The sequence below is a fragment of the Schistocerca cancellata genome, chromosome 5 (assembly GCF_023864275.1).
Source record: "Schistocerca cancellata isolate TAMUIC-IGC-003103 chromosome 5, iqSchCanc2.1, whole genome shotgun sequence".
Taxonomy (NCBI): domain Eukaryota; kingdom Metazoa; phylum Arthropoda; class Insecta; order Orthoptera; family Acrididae; genus Schistocerca; species Schistocerca cancellata.
This window is the reverse complement of record NC_064630.1, coordinates 356,786,710-356,806,686: the sequence shown is the minus strand read 5'-3', so window position 1 is coordinate 356,806,686 and position 19,977 is coordinate 356,786,710. Positions and strand designations below refer to the sequence as shown.

The 19,977-nt window shown below is 38.2% G+C and overlaps 1 protein-coding gene across 1 annotated transcript in view; it reads left to right on the top strand.

The window, feature by feature from the left end:
- LOC126187642 (tyrosine-protein phosphatase non-receptor type 23-like) overlaps nucleotides 1–19,977 on the top strand; it is a 137,305-nt gene that overhangs the window by 67,499 nt on the left and 49,829 nt on the right. Inside the window, exon 4 of the mRNA XM_049928843.1 lies at nucleotides 7,733–7,877. Coding sequence (XP_049784800.1) covers nucleotides 7,733–7,877 — 145 coding nt within the window. The remainder of the gene's footprint in view (nucleotides 1–7,732; nucleotides 7,878–19,977) is intronic.

The window sequence follows — 19,977 nt, the reverse complement described above, 5'->3', positions numbered from 1 at the left end:
TCACGCTCACGCACACGCACACGCACACGCACACACTCTCTCTCTCTCTCTCTCTCTCTCTCTCTCTCTTTTTCTTTCTCTCTCTCTCTCTCTCTCTCTCTCTCTCTTTTACTTTTAAACAAAGGAGGAGCTTGCAGAATTCAGTCTTGTTTATTTCCCTATCAACAACTCTACACCTCCACTATTTGGTGAGTTCTTAAAATAGAATTTTCATTGTGATATTTGTAATGTCATGGGATTAGACATGTTTCACAAAGGGATCTGTATGATTGTAATAAATTTAAAAACATTGCCAGTTATTTTCATAAAAAATGAAAAAAGGGCCATTGGTGGTGGTAGTGTGTGTGTGTGTGTGTGTGTGTGTGTGTGTGTGTGTGTGTTTAAGGGGGGAGGGGGGGGGGGGAGTAGGAGAACTTGTTTTGTGTAAATGAACATATGCTTGAGCAATCAAATGCTGTTATTTTCCATCATGATGTTTGACATTTCTTTCTTTGCCACATGGTATTCTCATTATATTTTTACTATAATAAATTGATGTTGCTCTTCATATTTTTGAGTAGACAGTTAATAAAATAGTGCGAAAGTTTGTAGGATAAAATTTAATAAGTAAATGTCACAAGGAGAGTTAAAATTTGAAGCATGTTTTGTGCCTTAGCATTCCAAAGATTTTATTTATCTCCAGTCTGTGTTTCAGAATGGTGAGAAATTACTAATATATTGTTTATAATCTCATGAAGCATGAAGAAGGAATTTATTATGTCCCTCATGATTTTCTAATCTTTACACAAGTGCTGGCATGACTTCTCAACTTAATCATTGTTCTTCTTTCCTTCAGAGCTGACATTTCTTTCATTATATCCTCCTTTGAATAGTGGGTCCATTTCTGAGAAACTTTTGGAAAATCACCTGAAAATGAGGCCTCTTTTGAATTTCTTCATCTGATTCCTTTACATTGCCTTACTTCATCTATACTATGTGCTCTCACTTACTTTCTTCCAGACTCATTTCATTTATTTGTCACTCTTGGGTCTAGTTTATACTTTGTAACTTCTGTTGTTGGCTTTCCCCAGTGGTAATTTCTTTTGTATTATTTACTTCTTTTATCATTTCCCGCTAATGCTGTCAACATTTGCCTCATCTATCCTTCTCTAAACTCTGCCTAGCGAATTGTTCTCTCTGCCACAGATAATTTGTCAGGTTTTCACACCTCCTCTGTTACTAGTTGTTTGTTGTGGATTTCTTTGCCATCCCTGCCCCTTAGTGTTTACTTTGATCTGGAGACTGGATGATTTCCATATTTCTTCAATTCTTCCATCAGTTCCTCTCTTTTCCAAGTGAATGAATCAGAGTTTTGATAGCTAGTGCTTAGGCCAACTTTTATTCTGTTGCATGTCTGCTAATATCACATGAACAGAAGCTCTTTCCACATTTACTTGATTGTAATATGATCACAGAAAAGATTAAATAATGGTTTCTCAACTTTATCATAAATTTTCTTATAAGTTCAAAATCTGATTTTTCTAATTCTATAGCAATACTTTTGTTGCTATGCATGTGTCTGTTGAAACTTTCCAAGGTATCAAAAGCTTGTAATGGGGTCCAAATATTCACAGAGGGTTCTCTACTATGTCCATGATAAGGTCATAACTTCTGCGGAGGTTCTGTTAACTGCAGATTCCAAGTGTCAGTCATTCAGTATGTACAAGATGTTTCTGGAGCAAGGTAGCAAAAATATTAAAATTCCTCTGTAACAGCTTGGAATAATAAAAGACTGCAGTGTTTAAGCCAGAAGATAATATAGCTCAATAGACATAAATTAAAGAATCAACACTAAAATATTACTTATAAAAGTATGAGAAAGGGATAATGTCTTCATTTCAGTGAAACAAAAGAAGGGGTTTTATTGATAATGGAGAATCTTGGATCAAACACAAACATTGTGATGAGGAGAGGTGAAAATCAAATGAGCAGTTTAGGAAAATGATTTATATGGGAATCACACCCATATTTTCATTCTATTTTTATGATCTGAACTGAGGGCAAGGACACCCTACCCATATTTCTCCAGAACCTCAACAACTTCACTTCATTCACTTCACTTCACTTCACCTGGTCCTACTATACCAACAGGCCACCTTCCTCAGTGTTGGCGTCCACCTCACGGATGGCTCTGTCAATGCCACAGCCCTTGTCAGACCTACCAATCACCAACAATATTCTATTTTGACAGCTGCCACCTATTTCACACCAGAAGGTCTGTTCCACACAGTCTAGCCACTCATGGTCATTGTGTCTGAAGTGACGAGCAGTCCTTCTGCCAAGGGCTTCACTGAGACATTCACAGGTAGAAATTATGCTACCCAACCTTGTCCAGAAACAGAAGTCCCATGCTATGACTCCCCAGTCTGCCATCCCCCACATACTCACAGACGAGCAAGAGGGTGCCCCCTCCATGACTCAGCACCACTCAGGACAGGAGCAGCTGAATCACATTCTCCATCAAGATTTCAACTGCCTCTCATTCTATATCTACATCTACATTACATCTCATCTACATCTACATATATATTCCCCTAACCATCAAGCGGTGTGTGGCAGAGGGTACTTTTCTCGCCAAAGACATATTTCCCCCCCTCTGTTCCACTTGCGGATCGCGCAAAGTAAAAATGACTGACTGAACTCCTCAGTATGACCTCTAATTTCCCTTATCTTTGAATGGTGATCATTGTGTGAGCTGAAAGTTGGTAGTAATAATATATGCTCTACATCCTCGGTGAAGATCAGATTTTGGAATTTAGTGAAGAGCCCCTTCTGTTTAGTGTGTTGTCTATCTGAAAGTGTGTCCCACTTCAAACTTTCTATGAGATTTTCAGCACTCTCGCGATGGTAAAATGTACCAATCACAGATCTTGCCGCTCTTCTTTGGACCTTCTCAATCTCTTGAATCAGACCCTACTGGTAAGGATCCCATACAGACGAACATTACTCTAAGACTGGACAAACTAATGTATTGTAAGCAATTTCCTTTGTTGAAGGACTGCACCACTTCAGGATTCTACCAATAAACTGCAATCTAGAGTTCGCCTTACCCGTTACTTGTGAATTTTGATCATTCCATTTGACATCATTTCAAATTGTCACACCCAAATACTTGATGCATGTTATCGCTTCCAAAGACTGGGCATTTATTTTGCACTCATACATTAATGGGGATTTTCACTTTGTTATACGCAGTAGGTTACACTTACTAATATTGAGAGATAACTGCATGTCATTACACCACACATTTATTTTCTGCAAATCCTCATTGATTTGTTCACAACTTTCATGTGATACTATTTTCCTGTAGACTACAGCATCATCGGCAAACAGTCTAATGCCGCTGTCAATTCCATCAACCAGATCATTTATGTAAATCTTAAAAGGCAGTGGACCTGTTACGCTGCCCTGGGGCACACCTGATGTTACGCTTGCTTCTGTTGAAGTCTCCCCTTTCAGGATGAAATACTGCTTTCTGTCTGTTAGAAAACTTTCTATTGTTGTTGTTGTTGTTGTTGTTGTTGTTGTTGTTGTGGTCTTCAGTCCAGAGACTGGTTAGATGCAGCTCTCCATGCTACTCTATCCTGTGCAAGCTTCTTCATCTCCCACTACCTACTGCAGCCTACATCCTTCTGAATCTGCTTAGTGTATTCATCTCTTGGTCTCCCTCTACAATTTTTACCATCCACGCTGCCCTCCAATACTAAATTGGTGACCTCTTGATGCCTCAGAACATGCCCTACCAACCGATCCCTTCTTCTAGTCAAGTTGTGCCCCAATTCTGTTCAATACCTCCTTGTTAGTTATGTGATCTACCCATCTAACCTTCAGCATCCTTCTGTAGCACCACATTTGGAAAGCTCCTATTCTCTTCTTGTCCAAACTATTTATCGTCCATGTTTCACTTCCATACATGGCTACACTCCATACAAATACTTTCAGAAACGACTTCCTGACACTTAAATCTATACTCAGTGTAAACAAATTTCTCTTCTTTAGAAATGCTTTCCTTGCCATTGCCAGTCTACATTTTATATCCTCTCTACTTTGACCATCATCATTTATTTTGCTCCCCAAATAGCAAAACTCCTTTACTACTTTAAGTGTCTCATTTCCTAATCTAATTCCCTCAGCATCACCCAACTTAACTCAACTACATTCCATTATCCTCATTTTGCTTTTGTTGATGTTCATCTTATATCCTCATTTCAAGACACTGTCCATTCCGTTTAACTGCTCTTCCAAGTCCTTTGCTGCCTCCGACAGAATTACAATGTCATCGTGCGAAACTCAAAGTTTTTATTTCTTCTCCATGGATTTTAATACCTACTCCGAATTTTCCTTTTGTTTTCTTTAGCATTTGCTCAATATACAGATTGAATAACATCGGCAGTAGGCTACAACCCTGTCTCACTCCTTTCCCAGCTACTGCTTCCCTTTCATGCCCCTTGACTCTTATAACTGCCATCTGGTTTCCGTACAAATTGTAAATACCATTTCGCTCCCTATATTTTACCTCTGGTGCCTTCAGAATTTGAAAGAGAGTATTCCAGTCAACATTGTCAAAAGCTTTCTCTAAGTCTACAAATGCTAGAAACGTAGGTTTGCCTTTCCTTAATCTATCTTCTAAGATAAGTCGTAAGGTTAGTATTGCCTCACGTGTTCCAATATTTCTATGGAATCCAACCTGATCTTCCCCAAGGTTGGCTTTTACCAGTTTTTCCATTGTCTGTAAAGACAAATTAGTATTTTGCAGCCGTGACTTATTAAACAAATAGTTCAATAATTCTCACATCTGTCAACACCTGCTTTCTTTGGGATTGGAATTATTATATTCTTCTTGGAGTCTGAGGGTATTTCGCCTGTCTCGTACATCTTTCTCTCTAGACGGTAGAGTTTTGTCAGGGCTGGCTCTCCTGAGGCTGTCAGTAGTTCTAATGGAATGTTGTCTACTCCCGGGGCCTTGTTTTGACTTAGGTGTTTCAGTACTCTGTCAAACTCTTCATGTAGTATCATATCTCCCATTTCATTTTCATCTACATCCTCTTCCATTTCCATAATATTGTCCTCAAGTACATTGCCCTTGTGTAGACTCTCCATATACTCCTTCCACCGTTCTGCTTTCCTTTCTTTGCTTGGAACTGGGTTTCCATCTGAGCTCTTCATATTCATACAAGTGGTTCTCTTTTTTCCAAAGGTCTATTTAATTTTCCTGTAGACAATATCTATCTTACCCCTAGTGATATGTGCCTCTACATCCTTACATTTGTCCTCTAGCCATCCCTGCTTAGCCATTTTGCACTTCCTGTCGATCTCATTTTTGAGACATTTGTATTCATTTTTGCCTGCTTCATTTACTGTATTTTTATATTTTCTCCTTTCATCAATTAAACTCAGTATTTCTTCCGTTACCCAAGGATTTCTACTAGCCCTCGTCTTTTTACCTACGTGATCCTCTGCTGCCTTCACTATTTCGTCTCTCAAAGCTACCCATTCTTCGTCTATTGTACTACTTTCCCCCATTCTTGTCAATCGTTCCCTAATGCTCTCCCTGAAACTCTCTACAACCCCTTGTTCTTTCAGTTTATCCAGATCCCATCTCCTTAAATTCCCTCCTCTTTGCAGTTTCTTCAGTTTTAATAGTAATAATATAACCAATAGATTGTGGTCAGATTCCACATCTGCCCCTGGAAATGTCTTACAATTTAAAACCTGGTTCCTAAATCTCTCTCTTACCATTATATAATCTGAAACCTTCCAGTATCTCCAAGCCTCTTCCATGTATACAACCTTCTTTCATGATTCTTGAACCAAGTGTTAGCTATGGTTAAGTTATGCTCTGTGCAAAATTCTACCAGGCAACTTCCTATTTCATTCCTTACCCCCATTCCATATTCACGTACTACATTTCCTTCCCTTCCTTTTTCTACTATCGAATTCCAGTCACCCATGACTATTAAATTTTTGTCTTCCTTTACTATCTGATTAATTTCTTTTATCTCATCATACATTTCATCAATCTCTTTGTCATCTGCAGAGCTAGTTGGCATATGAACTTGTACTACTGTGGTAGGCGTGGGCTTCGTGTTTATCTTGGCCACAATAGTGCATTCACTATGCTGTTTGTTATAGCTTACCTGCATTCCTATTTTTTTATTCATTATCAAACCTACTCCAGCATTACCCTATTTGATTTTGTATTTATAACCCTGTATTCACCTGACCAGAAGTCTTGTTCCTCGTGCCACCAAACTTCATAATTCCCACTATATCAAACTTTAACCTATCCATTTCCCTTTTTAAATTTTCTAACCTACCTGCCTGATTAAGGGATCTGACATTCCACGCTCCGATCCATAGAACACCAGTTTTCTTTCTCCTGATAATGACATCCTCCTGAGTAGTCCCCACCCAGAGATCCGAATATTTTTCCTCCGGAATATTTTACCTAAGAGGACGCCATCATCATTTAACCATACAGTAAAGCTGCATGCACTTGGGAAAAATTATGACTGTAGTTTCCCCTTGCTTTCTGCCGTTCACAGTACCAACACTGTAAGGCCATTTTTGTTGGTGTTACAAGGCCAGATTAATCATCCAGACTGTAGCCCCTGCAACTATTGAAAAGGCTGCTGCCCCTCTTCAGGAACCACATGTTTGTCTGGCCTCTCAACAGATACCTCTCCATTGTGGTCACATCTATGGTACAGCTATCGGTATTGCTGAGGCATGCAAGCCTCCCTACCAATGGCATGGTCCACAGTTCATGGGGGAGAAAACGTTCTATCCAGCTGCATATGTCATCGGATAGACCGTAAGCGCACACTTTTTGGAGCAAGCGTCATTGTGGAATTGAGTCGAACGCCTTTTGAAAGTCAAATAATATTGTGACTGGAAGGGAGAATTGTTCTCTCGATTTCTCCCACAGTGATGTTTTCTCATCCACCCAACCAAGGCAATATTATTACCTTTCACTAATCCAAACTTGATGCCAACTACATGCCGTATGTCTCATATACCCATAATATGTCTAGCTGAAAGATCTGTCCCATGCATCCTACTTCCATCTACTCCAGTCATGTCACAGACATCTCATACCCCATCAAAGACAGTCACCTGATCTGCCAACTTGGTATAAAAAACTGTGTGGTATCCTATGTGAACATGACCACTAACAAGCTGTCTGACAGCAATAATGACAATTGCCAAACTGTGGCCAAGGCCACCACCCTGTAGCCAAGCTTGCCACACGACTTGTGTGTCTGGTGTCAGTGACTACTTCATATCCTGTGCCACCAACACCAGCTTTTCTGAAATACATGCTCCCTATAACACGTCTGTTGTACCTATAACCCCGTGGCCTTGACCTTCGCTAGTCGCTGTCCCCACCTCCTTCTGTCCCCTTCCCTGCTCTCACTCCAGCCTTACACAAGCTTGCTGTCCTCCCTGCACACCTGCACAGTCCTTTCTCCTTCTCTGTTCTCGCCCTTTCCACCAAGAACTGCATCCAAATGCTGCACTGAACAGCCAACCATCCTGTCCGCACCATGTACCTGCACAACCCCACAAGCAACAGTAAAGCATCTTCCCCCTTCCCTATCCACTCTCCCTTCCCCTTCCTATCCCACACCTCTTCTGTAATTAATGCATTACAATATTATGTAATTAATTATATTGTCCCTCCTTTTCTTAGCATTTAAAAGGCAGCTTCCCCCAGCCAGCAGGAGTGGATCTGGCTGCAGATATTATGCAGTTTATGTATTATCTATCACTGGCTCAGGCTCAAGAATGTGTATTGCAGAAGAGCATTATGGATAATAGGAGACCTATAGTAACAGGTAAGCAGTATATTACAGTGAAATGTTTCTACCTTTTCTTTTCTTTCTTTCTTTCTTTTTTTTAATTTTTTTTTTATTTTTTATTTTTTTTATTTTAATTGAGTGACTTTCAATGTTAGAGTCTGAAATGAAAATATGAGAACAGACTTTTAAGTTTGTGCAAACAATATTAATATTTCTCAAAACATTCACCTTCAAACAGGTTACAAGGTACCGTCCGCCACACACCATATGGTGGCGTATGGAGTATCGATGTAGATGTGAAATTTCTACACTTTGCAAGTGTTGTAATCAATTTTGGAAACATTTTTTCCCACTTTGGTGTTGATACCTCAAAATATAGTTTTGGAAGGATTGAAAGCTTCTTGCAATGATGATAATTGCTGTCCACACATTTTTGCTTCATAGAAAGAACAAAAAGAAGTCTATAATCAATAAATCAAGTTAATACAGACAATGACACAATAATTTTAATGTGTTTGTCAGCCAAATAATAAATTGTTTGGAACATTGTGTTTCAGTTGGCATTGTCAAGACGAAGAATGATGCAACATTTTCATTTGCTTTTCCTATTTTGATTGATGACTTGTGGGTAACAAATAATTGTAAACCTTCTGGAAAATCTGTTTATCAATGCTATGTAGTAATGGCCACAACATGTAATTTTAATTAAAGAAACTGGTGATCGTTTACTTGGAATTTCTTGATGAATAGACTGCTTTTGTTGGATTCGGTTGATCTTGGAAGATTAAAACAGGTTATTTCTGCTTAGTTTCCAGGTTATGTGAACGTAGCCAGGTATTTTCTCTCGTCATTATTTTGCTGTATACATATTTTTCATTTCTTCAGTTGAATTTTTGGACCATATCCTAATGCCAGTTGGCACAAGCCTGTTTGGAGTATTGATCCATTTGTGCAGAATCCACTAGGAACATTCCTTTTCACAATTAACTATTATGAAAAGTCAAATGTACTGCAGTTTTCCATAATTTAAGGATGCCTCTATCTCACAGTAAGTCAGAGACCACCCTCTTCAATCATGTGTACCACAGCATCATTATGTTTTTGGAACAACAGATTTTGATCAACCTTCACAAAATTCCTCAGTGACACAACCATGACCGAGACAAAATTGTGCAAACCAAATGTTCAACAGACTATTTTGAATTTTATTGATTACTGGAAGTTGAACAGAGAGAGATTCGAGACATTTTCACTGAATTAGTTCTTATGAAAATAGTAAAACAATGGTACTCCTGTAAACAAACTACTCAAGGCCATTGTTTAAAAATAAGAAATGACAGATTTTAAAATAGTACTAAAGCCACATCAAATAGTGTCATCGAGTGGTCATTTGCAAAACTTTAAAAGGAGAACTCATAATAGAAATACTGAAAGAAATACATTAATGACAAAATATTTCTTAATACATCTAAAAAAGATGATGTAACTTACCAAACGAAAGCATTGGCATGTTGATAGACACACAAACAAACACAAACACACACACAAAATTCAAGCTTTCGCAACCAACGGTTGCTTCGTCAGGAAAGAGGGAAGGAGAGGGAAAGACGAAAGGATGTGGGTTTTAAGGGAGAGGGTAAGGAGTCATTCCAATCCCGGGAGCGGAAAGACTTACCTTAGGGGAAAAAAGGACAGGTATACACTTGCACACACACACATATCCATCCGCACGTACACAGACACAAGCAGACATTTGTAAAGGCAAAGAGTTTGGGCAGAGATGTCAGTCGAGGTGGAAGTACAGAGGCAAAGATGTTGTTGAATGACAGGTGAGGTATGAGTGGCGGCAACTTGGCCTGGTGGGTAATGGGAAGAGAGGATATACTGAAGGGCAAGTTCCCATCTCTGGTGTTCTGACAGGTTGGTGTTAGTGGGAAGTATCCAGATAGCCCGGATGGTGTAACACTGTGCCAAGATGTGCTGGCCGTGCACCAAGGCATGTTTAGCCAGAGGGTGATCCTCATTACCAACAAACAATGTCCGCCTGTGTCCATTCATGCGAATGGACAGTTTGTTGCTGGTCATTCCCACATAGAAAGCTTCACAGTGTAGGCAGGTCAGTTGGTAAATCACATGGGTGCTTTCACACGTGGCTCTGCCTTTGATCGCGTACACCTTCCGGGTTACAGGACTGGAGTAGGTGGTGGTGGGAGGCTGCATGGCACAGGTTTTACACCGGGGGCGGTTACAAGGGTAGGAGCCAGAGGGTAGGGAAGGTGGTTTGGGGATTTCATAGGGATGAACCAAGAGGTTTAGAAGGTTAGGTGGACAGCCGTCATTCAACAACATCTTTGCCTCTGTACTTCTGCCTCGACTGACATCTCAGCCCAAACTCTTTGCCTTTACAAATGTCTGCTTGTGTCTGTGTACGTGCGGATGGGTATCTGTGTGTGTGTGTGTGTGTGTGTGTGTGTGTGTGTGTGTGTGTGCGTGCGTGCGTGCGTGCGCAAGTGTATACCTGTCCTTTTTTGCCCCTAAGGTAAGTCTTTCCGCTCCCGGGATTGGAATGACTTCTTACCCTCTCCCTTAAAACCCACATCCTTTCGTCTTTCCCTCTCCTTCCCTCTTTCCTGACAAAGCAACTGTTGGTTATGAAAGCTTGAATTTTGTATGTGTGTTTGTGTTTGTTTGTGTGTCTATCAACATGCCAACGCTTTCGTTTGGTAAGTTACATCATCTTTTCTAGATATATTTTTCCCACGTGGAATGTTTCCCTCTATTATAAAAATATTTCTTAAGATTTTTTTAGTGAAATTTATTATTATGAAACCTTCTTCCTTCAAACTTTTGTATTTATCTTTAGAAAATTGTTTACTGAGTACCTGAAATGAAATAACAACTTTCAAGAGATGATCTTGTTTGTAAAATATTTGTATACTGCAGGTTAAAAGTTAAAATGTGTAAATAAGTCACAGATTCCTGGTGGAATTGAGTGATAAGAAAATTAGGAAGAGTGAGAAAAAAGTTTGTGGAGAAACTGGGAGAAGGGTGAGTGAGAGGCACAAGAAGACACCTGGAGGAGATACAATAAAATGGTGATTGTGGCGTGAGGGGGAGGCAGTCCATAAGAAATTGTTAAAAGAGGAATGGGAGTTGATTCAAAGAAAATGGCAGGTGAAAAGATGTAAGCAGGTAGGGAGACCAAATATATCAATGGCAAATGTATGTATATATATTGCAAGAACCAAGTACATGTTGGAGAGCTAATTGTCATTTCATTGTTTGTATAGGATTTGCTGTAGAGATAGGAAGATAGTTGAACAGGAGGAGAAGATTGATGCCCTTCAGGTGGAACTAGATAAGGCAGAACAAGATCTGGAAAGGTTAAGGGGGAGAAGGGGAAAGAAAGGCAACAGGTTGTGGAAGAAATAGGAGTAGAACTTTCTGAGACAGTTTTGTTGTCAACTTGGGAAACAGGTATGATCTGTTGTCACAGTTGGCAAGTGATGAGCCACAAGTAGTTTTAGAAGTAGACAGGACACAACAAACTTCCAAAAAGTGTTTTAGAATTAAGAAGTCAGAAAAACTTGTGAAGAAGGAGAAAGTTTTGTTGTTAAGTAGTTCACGTGGTAGAGGTGTTGGCCAACTGTTGCAGGATGAACTAGGGTGAGGTTACCAGGTTACAAGATTTTTAAACCTAGTGCAAGGCTGTGTCTGGTGATTGAGGATGTAGGTTCACTTTGCAAAGACTTCACAAAGGCAGACACCATGGTGATAGGGGGTGGAGTGGGCATCAGCATAGATGGGGACCTAACTACTCAACTGAGGGTGACCTGGTAAAGGCAGCTTCAGCAATGAGACATACTGGTGTTGGGCTTGTATCTGTTCTGCGACACCATGACTGGTCTCATTTAAACTCTTCCGTTACGAGAGTTAATTTAGAGGTGAAATTGCTGCATGGATCAGGTGTGGGGTCGCATATTGGTGTGCTTTTTGTTCACTCTATCAGTAGGTGGGACTATACCAGGCATGGTCTTCACCTCAACAGGAAAGGGAAGGGAAAACTGTCTGGGCTAATAGCAAATTGGGGGAGGGGGGGGGGGGGGGGCATCACCACAAGTGGTAAAGTACCAGTGGTTGCAAGTGACAGAGCAGCCTTTCTTTTCTGGGTAGGAAGGGCAGAAATAAAAGCTGTTGAGAGACGTGCTTAAAATGATGTCACATTGATAAAACAGGTAGCCAGAAAGTAAATTATAATGAACACAATTCATGCAAACAACTCTTGATTGAAACTGGAGTTATTCAAAAATTGGCAGAAAAGCTAGGCTTATCCAGATGTAATTCAGCTAGTGCACAAAATCAGTTATCCTTATTGCATCAGAATATCCAAAGACTGAGGGGTAAACTTAATGAGTTGCTTATTTGTGTAGAAGAATTAGAGTTGGGCAAACCAGTTGACATAATCTGCCTCTCTGAACATCATGTGACCATCATGTTAAATGTTACAGGATTCAAGTTAGCTTCTTACTTCTGAACAGAAAATATGGAGAAAGAAGAAGTTTCCACATTTGTCAGAAACTGGTTTAATTTCAAGAATATTGATATTAATTATTTTTGCTCAGACCAGTGCTCAGAAGTGTGTGCAACAGAAGTTGTGTTTCATAGTAAGTCCTTTGTAATAGTAAGTATATACAGAGCACCTTCAGGAAACTTTAACCTCTTCATTAAAAATAAAATAAAAAAATAAAAAAACAGAAGCTCTGTTGTCCCATTTCACAGTAAAGAAACGAGGAAATGGTGCTTGCTAGTGATTTTAATGTGGATTTATTGAAAAGCTCTGCCTGTGAACAGTAATTGCTGTCAGTAACACTGTCATCCAATTTAATTCCTACTGTTTTTCCAACAAGGGTATGTGAACGTTCTGATACTGCTATTGATAATGTCTTTGTAGACAAATCTAGGGAAAAAAGACATGTCACAAAACTAATGGTAAATGGGCTATCTGATCATGACATGCAGCACTCTGTGTTAAATGTTGAACTTGTCAGGATGAAAAATCTATTGAATCTGAATACATTAGGTAATAAAGCATTCAAAAAGTGAGAATATTAGGAGATTGCTCAAAGACATGAAATGGATTGATGCTTACAATACTTCTGACTCAGAAGGAAAATACATAGCATTCATTAATAAAGTGACATACTCTTTCGAAAATTGTTTTCCCCTAAAGGTAACTCAAATCAAACAGAAGTCTAAAAATAAAACATGGATTACACAAGGAATGAAGATGTCATGTGGGGCAAAAAGGACACTGTGCTCACTACCTAGGAACAGCTCTGATGTTGGCATTGTAATGCATTACAAAAAATACTGCAAAATATTGAAGTAAGTAATCCAGAAATCTAAGCAGCTTTATTATGACAAAAAGACAGTTACACCAGGCAATAAAAACTATACGGGGTATAGTGAAGACAGAGAGAGATGGGGCCAAAAAGGGAGAGGAACAAATAGCTCTGGAAATAAATGAGACATTGGTAACAAGTGCATATAGTGTTGCAAACCTCTTAAACAAGTTCATTGTTTCTCTTACTGACAGCTTGTGGTTATCAGGCTCAGAGAATAGTGCAATGGCGTATCTAAGACCAGTCTTTACAAATAACTTCAGTACAATAGAAATTACACTCACATGTCCCAAAGAAGTAGTATCCATCGTAAAATCCTTAAGCTCAAAGTTTTGTAGTGGTTATGATAACATGTCAGTGAAGTTAATCAAAGACTGCTCATGCGAGTTGAGTTCTGTCTTAAGTTATTTGTCTAATCAGTGTCGTATCAGTGGAACATTTCCAGACTGGCTAAAATATCCTGAAGTTAAGCCTCTTGTCAAGAGGGGGATATGTAGATACCATAAAACTATCAATCAAGTTCACTTTTGCTGGGATTTTCTAAAATATTTGAAAAGATTATGCCTAAGCATCTCCTTAAGCTCTGACTGCAAATAACATATTGTCCAAGTCATGGTTGAGGAGACTATTTGCACGTTACAGTGAGAATGTACTTAATTCATTAGATAACAAATTAGAGGCTACTGGCATTTTCTGTGACTTTTCAAAAGCCTTCAACTCTGCGAATCACAGCATTCTCTTAAGTAAATTAGAATATTATGGTGTCACCAAAAGTGCTGTGAAATGGTTCGAGTCTTCCTAACTAACAGGAAATAAAGGGTGTCATTGTGAAAGACGTGTGGAGTAAGCAATCATTCTGCATCTCGTTGGAAATTAATTTCATCTAGTGTTCCTCAATGTTCCATCTTGGGTCCATTGCTTTTTCTTGTGTACATTTATGACGCTAAATTTGTTTTGTTTACAGATGATACAAACACTGCAATAAGCAGCAAGTCAAGTACAAATTAGACATTGCTGCTAATCCAATTTTCACTGATATTAGTAAATAGTTTAAAGCTAATTCACCATCATTAAACTTTGAAAAGACTCATTAGAGATTTCCTTTCAGCATATGTATAACATATGAAGACAAGCAGATGGAAGAGGTTGACAGTGTTGAATTTGTGGGATTAAAACTGAATAATAGATTCAGTTGGGAAGGGCATACCACAGAATTGCTGAAGCGCCTAAGCGAGTATGTATTTGCAGTGAGAATGATGTCAGATGTAGGAGATATAAATATAAAGAAACTTGCATACTTTGCTTACATTCATTCTCTTATGTCATATGGCGTAATATTCTAGGGTATCTAGTCAAACCAAGCAAAGGGTAAAGGTTTTCAGCGTGAAAAGCATATAATAAGACTCATTTGTGGGGTAAATTCTAGAACATCATGTAGGAACATGGTCAAGGAACTTAGTATTTTAACCACAGCTTCCCAGTATATTCATTCCTTAATGAAATTTCTTGCATGTAATGTGCCTCTGTTTCCAACTAATAGCTCAATACATAGTATAAATACTAGGAATAAGAACAATCTACATAAAGACCTAAAATCACTTACCTTCATCCAAAGAGGGGTCCAGTATTCAGGAACACAAATTTTCAGTAAATTGCCAGCAGCCATTAAAAACTTGGTTTCAGAAAAAACACAGTTTAAACAGTGTTTGAAAGACTTTTTGATAGGTAACTCCTGCTCTTTAGATGAATATCTTAACAGGGACTGTTAGACCAGCTTACGCAAAAATGCCTTTTAGATTTCAGTTTTGACAGCACTTGATCACTATAATTGAGATTAGGTATTTTGTGATGACAAATTTATTAAAAGTAGGTAATTATGTTTCATTCTGACAGTGTATTAATTCTGTAAATATTAGCAGTTCCAGGTTACCTTAATGTATTCACATATTTTGACAACCTCCTGACAATTGATCAGGTTAGTGAGTATTATATTCAAATGTTTTTTTATGTTAAACTTTCTGACTTGTTCGACACCCATGAGAACCATCTCATTTTTGGGTCTGTGGAACGAAAACTGAATCTAATCTAATCTAATTTGTGTGTGGTGGTGGCAGTCATAGGGGAAAAGGGGGGGGGGGGGTGGAGATAATATAGAGCAAATAATGAAACACAAAATATCCAAGCCCATAGTATTACATTTCAGCTTGTATTCAGAAATTTGTTGAGACTGAATATAAAATTAAGCGTCAGTAAGTCTTTGTTGAAAGTATTTGTCTGGAATGTCACTTTAGATGAGACTGAAATGTGTACAATAAACAGTACAGGCAGGAAGAGCATATTACATGTGAATGAAGGCTTTCCTGGTGTACACTGCTGATGAAATCTTCTCGGGCTTCCATTTGGGGAGCTCTGTCGAAAAATCCATCACATTTCGATGAGTGTCATTCTCATCATCTACTGGCGAAGATGAGAATGACACTCATTGAAACGTCGTGGATTTTTGACACAGCTAACTGGATGGAAGCCGGAGGAGATTTCATCAGGAAGAGTATATTAGTTTCTGAATTTTGGTGAAAAAGAAGAATGCTTAAGCTTAGGTGGATAGACTGAGTAACTACTGAAGAGATGCTGCATTAAATTTGGAAACAAAAAATATTATTGCACAACTTGACTAAAATAAGGAATAGGTTGATGGGACAGGCACTCTATTCAATAAGATTGTGGGTCAGATCAGTAGAAAAATGTATGTGACAACAAACTAAAACATATACTAATATCATATATGTTCAAAAAAAAATGAGTTTACAATTAATTATACATCCAGTCACTCACAGCATCGATAATTGCTTGGCTTCTCTGAGGCATGCTTTAAACCAAGTTTTCCATGTATTCATGTGGAAGAGATCACCAAACACATGAAATTTGTGTTGGCAGCTGTTTCAAGTTGAAAATCTTTTTTCCATGCAACTTGTTATTGATGTAAGACCATACATTTTCAATAGGATAAGCATCAAGCAATGTGAGTGCCAATCCAGTACTTGCACACCTTTCTCCTTTTCAGCAAAGCATGCTGTGTTGCTTTGGATCGTTGTCCTTCTGTAGTATCCAGTCTTCATTTTTGTTGATAAACCAACGTTTGGCAGGCAATGTCAAACATTTTTGATAAAAATGACACATATGTAGAATGAATGTAGAATGTAGTTTATTCATCTCATAATGTATAGTTACAAATCAAAGATTTTTGTACTGGAGACACATCAAATTACTTTAAAAAAATAAGGTTATAAGAATTAAAATATTTCAGCAGCATTTCTGCATTTTACACATGAACAGTTTAACAAGAACATATATAATACTAATGGTCATTTTACAGCTTGCAATACAATTTATACAATATATTAACAATTTATTATACAATATATAATATTTATTGTTTCTTATCTTTTCAAGTTGCCAAACTGACCTGTATGAATTCTTCAATTGAAGAATAACATTTTTCCACTAGTTTATTAAATAACACTCTTTGTGGTGGATCATATTTAACAGATTTGTGTTACTTACTTTATTGTAAATTTTAATCCCATGTACAATGGTGTTTGAGTGTAAAGTTTTAAATTATGAGAGGGAAGTTTGAAACAATGTGACGAGTACTGTAATTATGGTTGAAATGCAAATTGTCAAGTGAGTTTTGATTTTTATATATGAAAATAAAAAATTCATAGATGTACAGAGAAGGAATGGTTAGTATTTTTAATTTTTTAAATAATGGGTGACCTGACGTCTTTGTCTGGACTAAACACTTGTTCATTATAATTCTCTTTTGAAGTGTAAGTAATCTCAGGCTGTTCATAGAGTTTCCCCAGAAAATTACTCCATATCGAATTATAGTCTCAAAGTAGCTATGGTAGATTATTTTCCTGGTGTCCATAAGGATGGAACCAGATAAAACATTCATCACATAAACTAGGCTGTTTAGTTTGTTTGCTAAGAAGCATACATGTGCCTTCCAGTGTAAGTGTTTGTCAAGATTTAGACCTAGAAATTTTACATAACTTGCTTCAGTCATTTCCTGATCACCATGCACTATTTTTATGGGAGATGCTGATGATGTTACAGCACTGAACTGCACTAACTGTGTTTTTGTGACATTGAGTTTTAATCCATTTTGCTGAAACCGTAATTCTAGATTTCCCATTATATTTTCCACAGTATCATGAATTTTTTATAAATTGTCATTTTCAATTAAAACTGAGGTGTCATATGTGAATAAAATGGAGTGAACATCAATGTTTAAAGGTAAATCATTTATGTACAGCAGAAAAAGATAAGGCTCTAAAATTGAGCCCTATGGGACCGCTGTACAAATCTTTTTCCAGCCCGAGAATGATATTTTTCTATTTGTATTTAGAAGAACTCTGTTTTATTCTGACAAATAAGATTTGAACCACTGAAATGCCCTGTCCACAATCCCATACCTCTCTAGTTTGTGTAGAAGTAGTAAGTGATTGACCGAGTCAAAAGCTTCAGTCAAATGACAAAAAATATCTGTACCTTTCTACCCTTGTCTAAAGCAGAGCTTATCTTTTCAGTGAATTCCCTGATAGCGTTTATTGTATTTTTTCCATTTTGAAATCCAAATTGATTTTTAACTATAACCTTGTTTCCTCTAAGAATTTTTTCAAGATGTTTGCAACAATCCTTTCTATCACCTTAGCAAAAACAGGCAGCAAGGAAATAGGTCAGTAATTTCCCATGTCATCTGGTGAGCCTTTCTTGAACAATGGTCTTATTTCAGCATATTCTAACACATCTGGGAAATATCCTTCCTCAAATGACTGATTAATAATTTTAGACAATGGATGAGAAATGACGTTATAAAAAGCCTTGACTGCAGTGGTTGGAATTTCATCCCACCCAGCTGATTTCTTGGTTTTTAAAGACGCTATAGCATCTTCTACATCTTTTGCGAAAATTCTTTTCAATGTTTAAAGGCTTGCATTTTGTTTTATGTTTACAAAGTTGTCATCTACCCTGTCCTGATGGGCTGCGATATCTACTTCTGATTTTACCACATTTATGAAGAAATCATTGAAACAGTTTGACGCTTGAAAAGGATCTAGAATTATATCATTTTTAATTTTTATTTGGACAATTTCTTGGCACTTGTTCTTTACTCCCAACTCAGATTTGATGACACCCCAAATTGCCTTTGATTTATTTTCATGTTTACTAATATACAAGTTGTTAGCCAAATTTTTTGCTGCCTGTACAATTTTTTTGAATTTATACTTATATCTCTTTACATATCCCACAAAGTCAGCATTTTTGTTATGTTTTAACTCATTCTGAAGCTGTCTTTTCCTGGCACTGGAAACCTTTACTCCTGGTGTAATCCAGTTTATTTTATTGGCCACTCTCTGTCGCCAGGCTTGGGGGGGAAAAGTTTTGTTGAAAACATCTAGGAAACAGCTCACAAATGTTTTGAAATTTTTTTCAAATGGTTCAAATGGCTCTGAGCACTATGGGACTTAACTTCTGAGGTCGTCAGTCCCCTAGAACTTAGAACTACTTAAACCTAACTAACCTAAGGACGTCGCACACATCCATGCCCGAGGCAGGATTCGAACCTGTGACTGTAACGGTCGCGCGGTTACAGACTGTAGCGCCTAGAACCACTCATCTACTCCATCCGGCAAAATTTTTTTCACTTGACACACTATTATCAAGAGGCCAGTTTATAGTTCTCAGTTTGTTAGAAAATACAGGGAGTACATAAAATCCAGAAACACTTTCAATTATTTATTGTGCAAGAACCAAACATTGTACAGATATCATACATATATCATTTTGAAGAGAAACCCTGAAAGTTATATATAATTTTTTTTTCACGTATACCGCCACAGCATATTTTGGTAATTTGCCGATAGTCAACACTAGTCACAAACATGGCGAGTTTCAGGTGCGCAGTGAGCTTTCTGTGTGTTGGCGTTCGACAAAAACAAGTGTGCAAGTTTGCTGCAGCTGTTCAGCAGATGTCTGAAGTATGGTAAGAAGACACCAACAAGGAAAGCCATTTACCTCTGGCACAACAAATTCGTTATGACGGGTTGCTTGTGTCTGGCAAAGAGAAGCATACATCCCAGTGTGAGTGAAGTGAATGTGGAGTGCTTACGAGAGACATTCATAAGAAGTCCAAAGGAATTGGTGCATCGTGCATCCCGTGAACTCAAAATGGCTCCAGTGACAGCGTGGAAAGTCCTGAGACAGTTGTCTGTGAAACGATTCAATTTGGAGCTAGTGCAGAAGCTCAATGACGATGACAAAGACAATCGTTTTGAGTTTTATTTGCAGTTGCAACAACTGAATTGATGAGCGCTTAATTTTTAGCGACAAAGCCAATTTTCTAACTAATGGGAAAGTGAACAGGCATAATTGTCGAGTCTGGAGTACAAAGCATCCACACAAATCTATTGAATTTGAGTGGGATTCCCCAAAGGTGAATGTTTTTTGTGCCTTGTCATGTCAAAAACTGTATGGGCCATTCTTCTTTGCCAAGAACACTGTCCTACTTGGACATGTTGCAGGAATGGCGGATGCCTGAAATGAAATCGGACTTGCCGTTCATCTTTCAGCAGGATGGGGCTCCACCCTATTTTCATCGTGAAGTTCATGGTTACCTGAAGACTGAGCTGCCGCATCAGTGGATTGGATGTGCTACAGAAGGGGACAGCTGT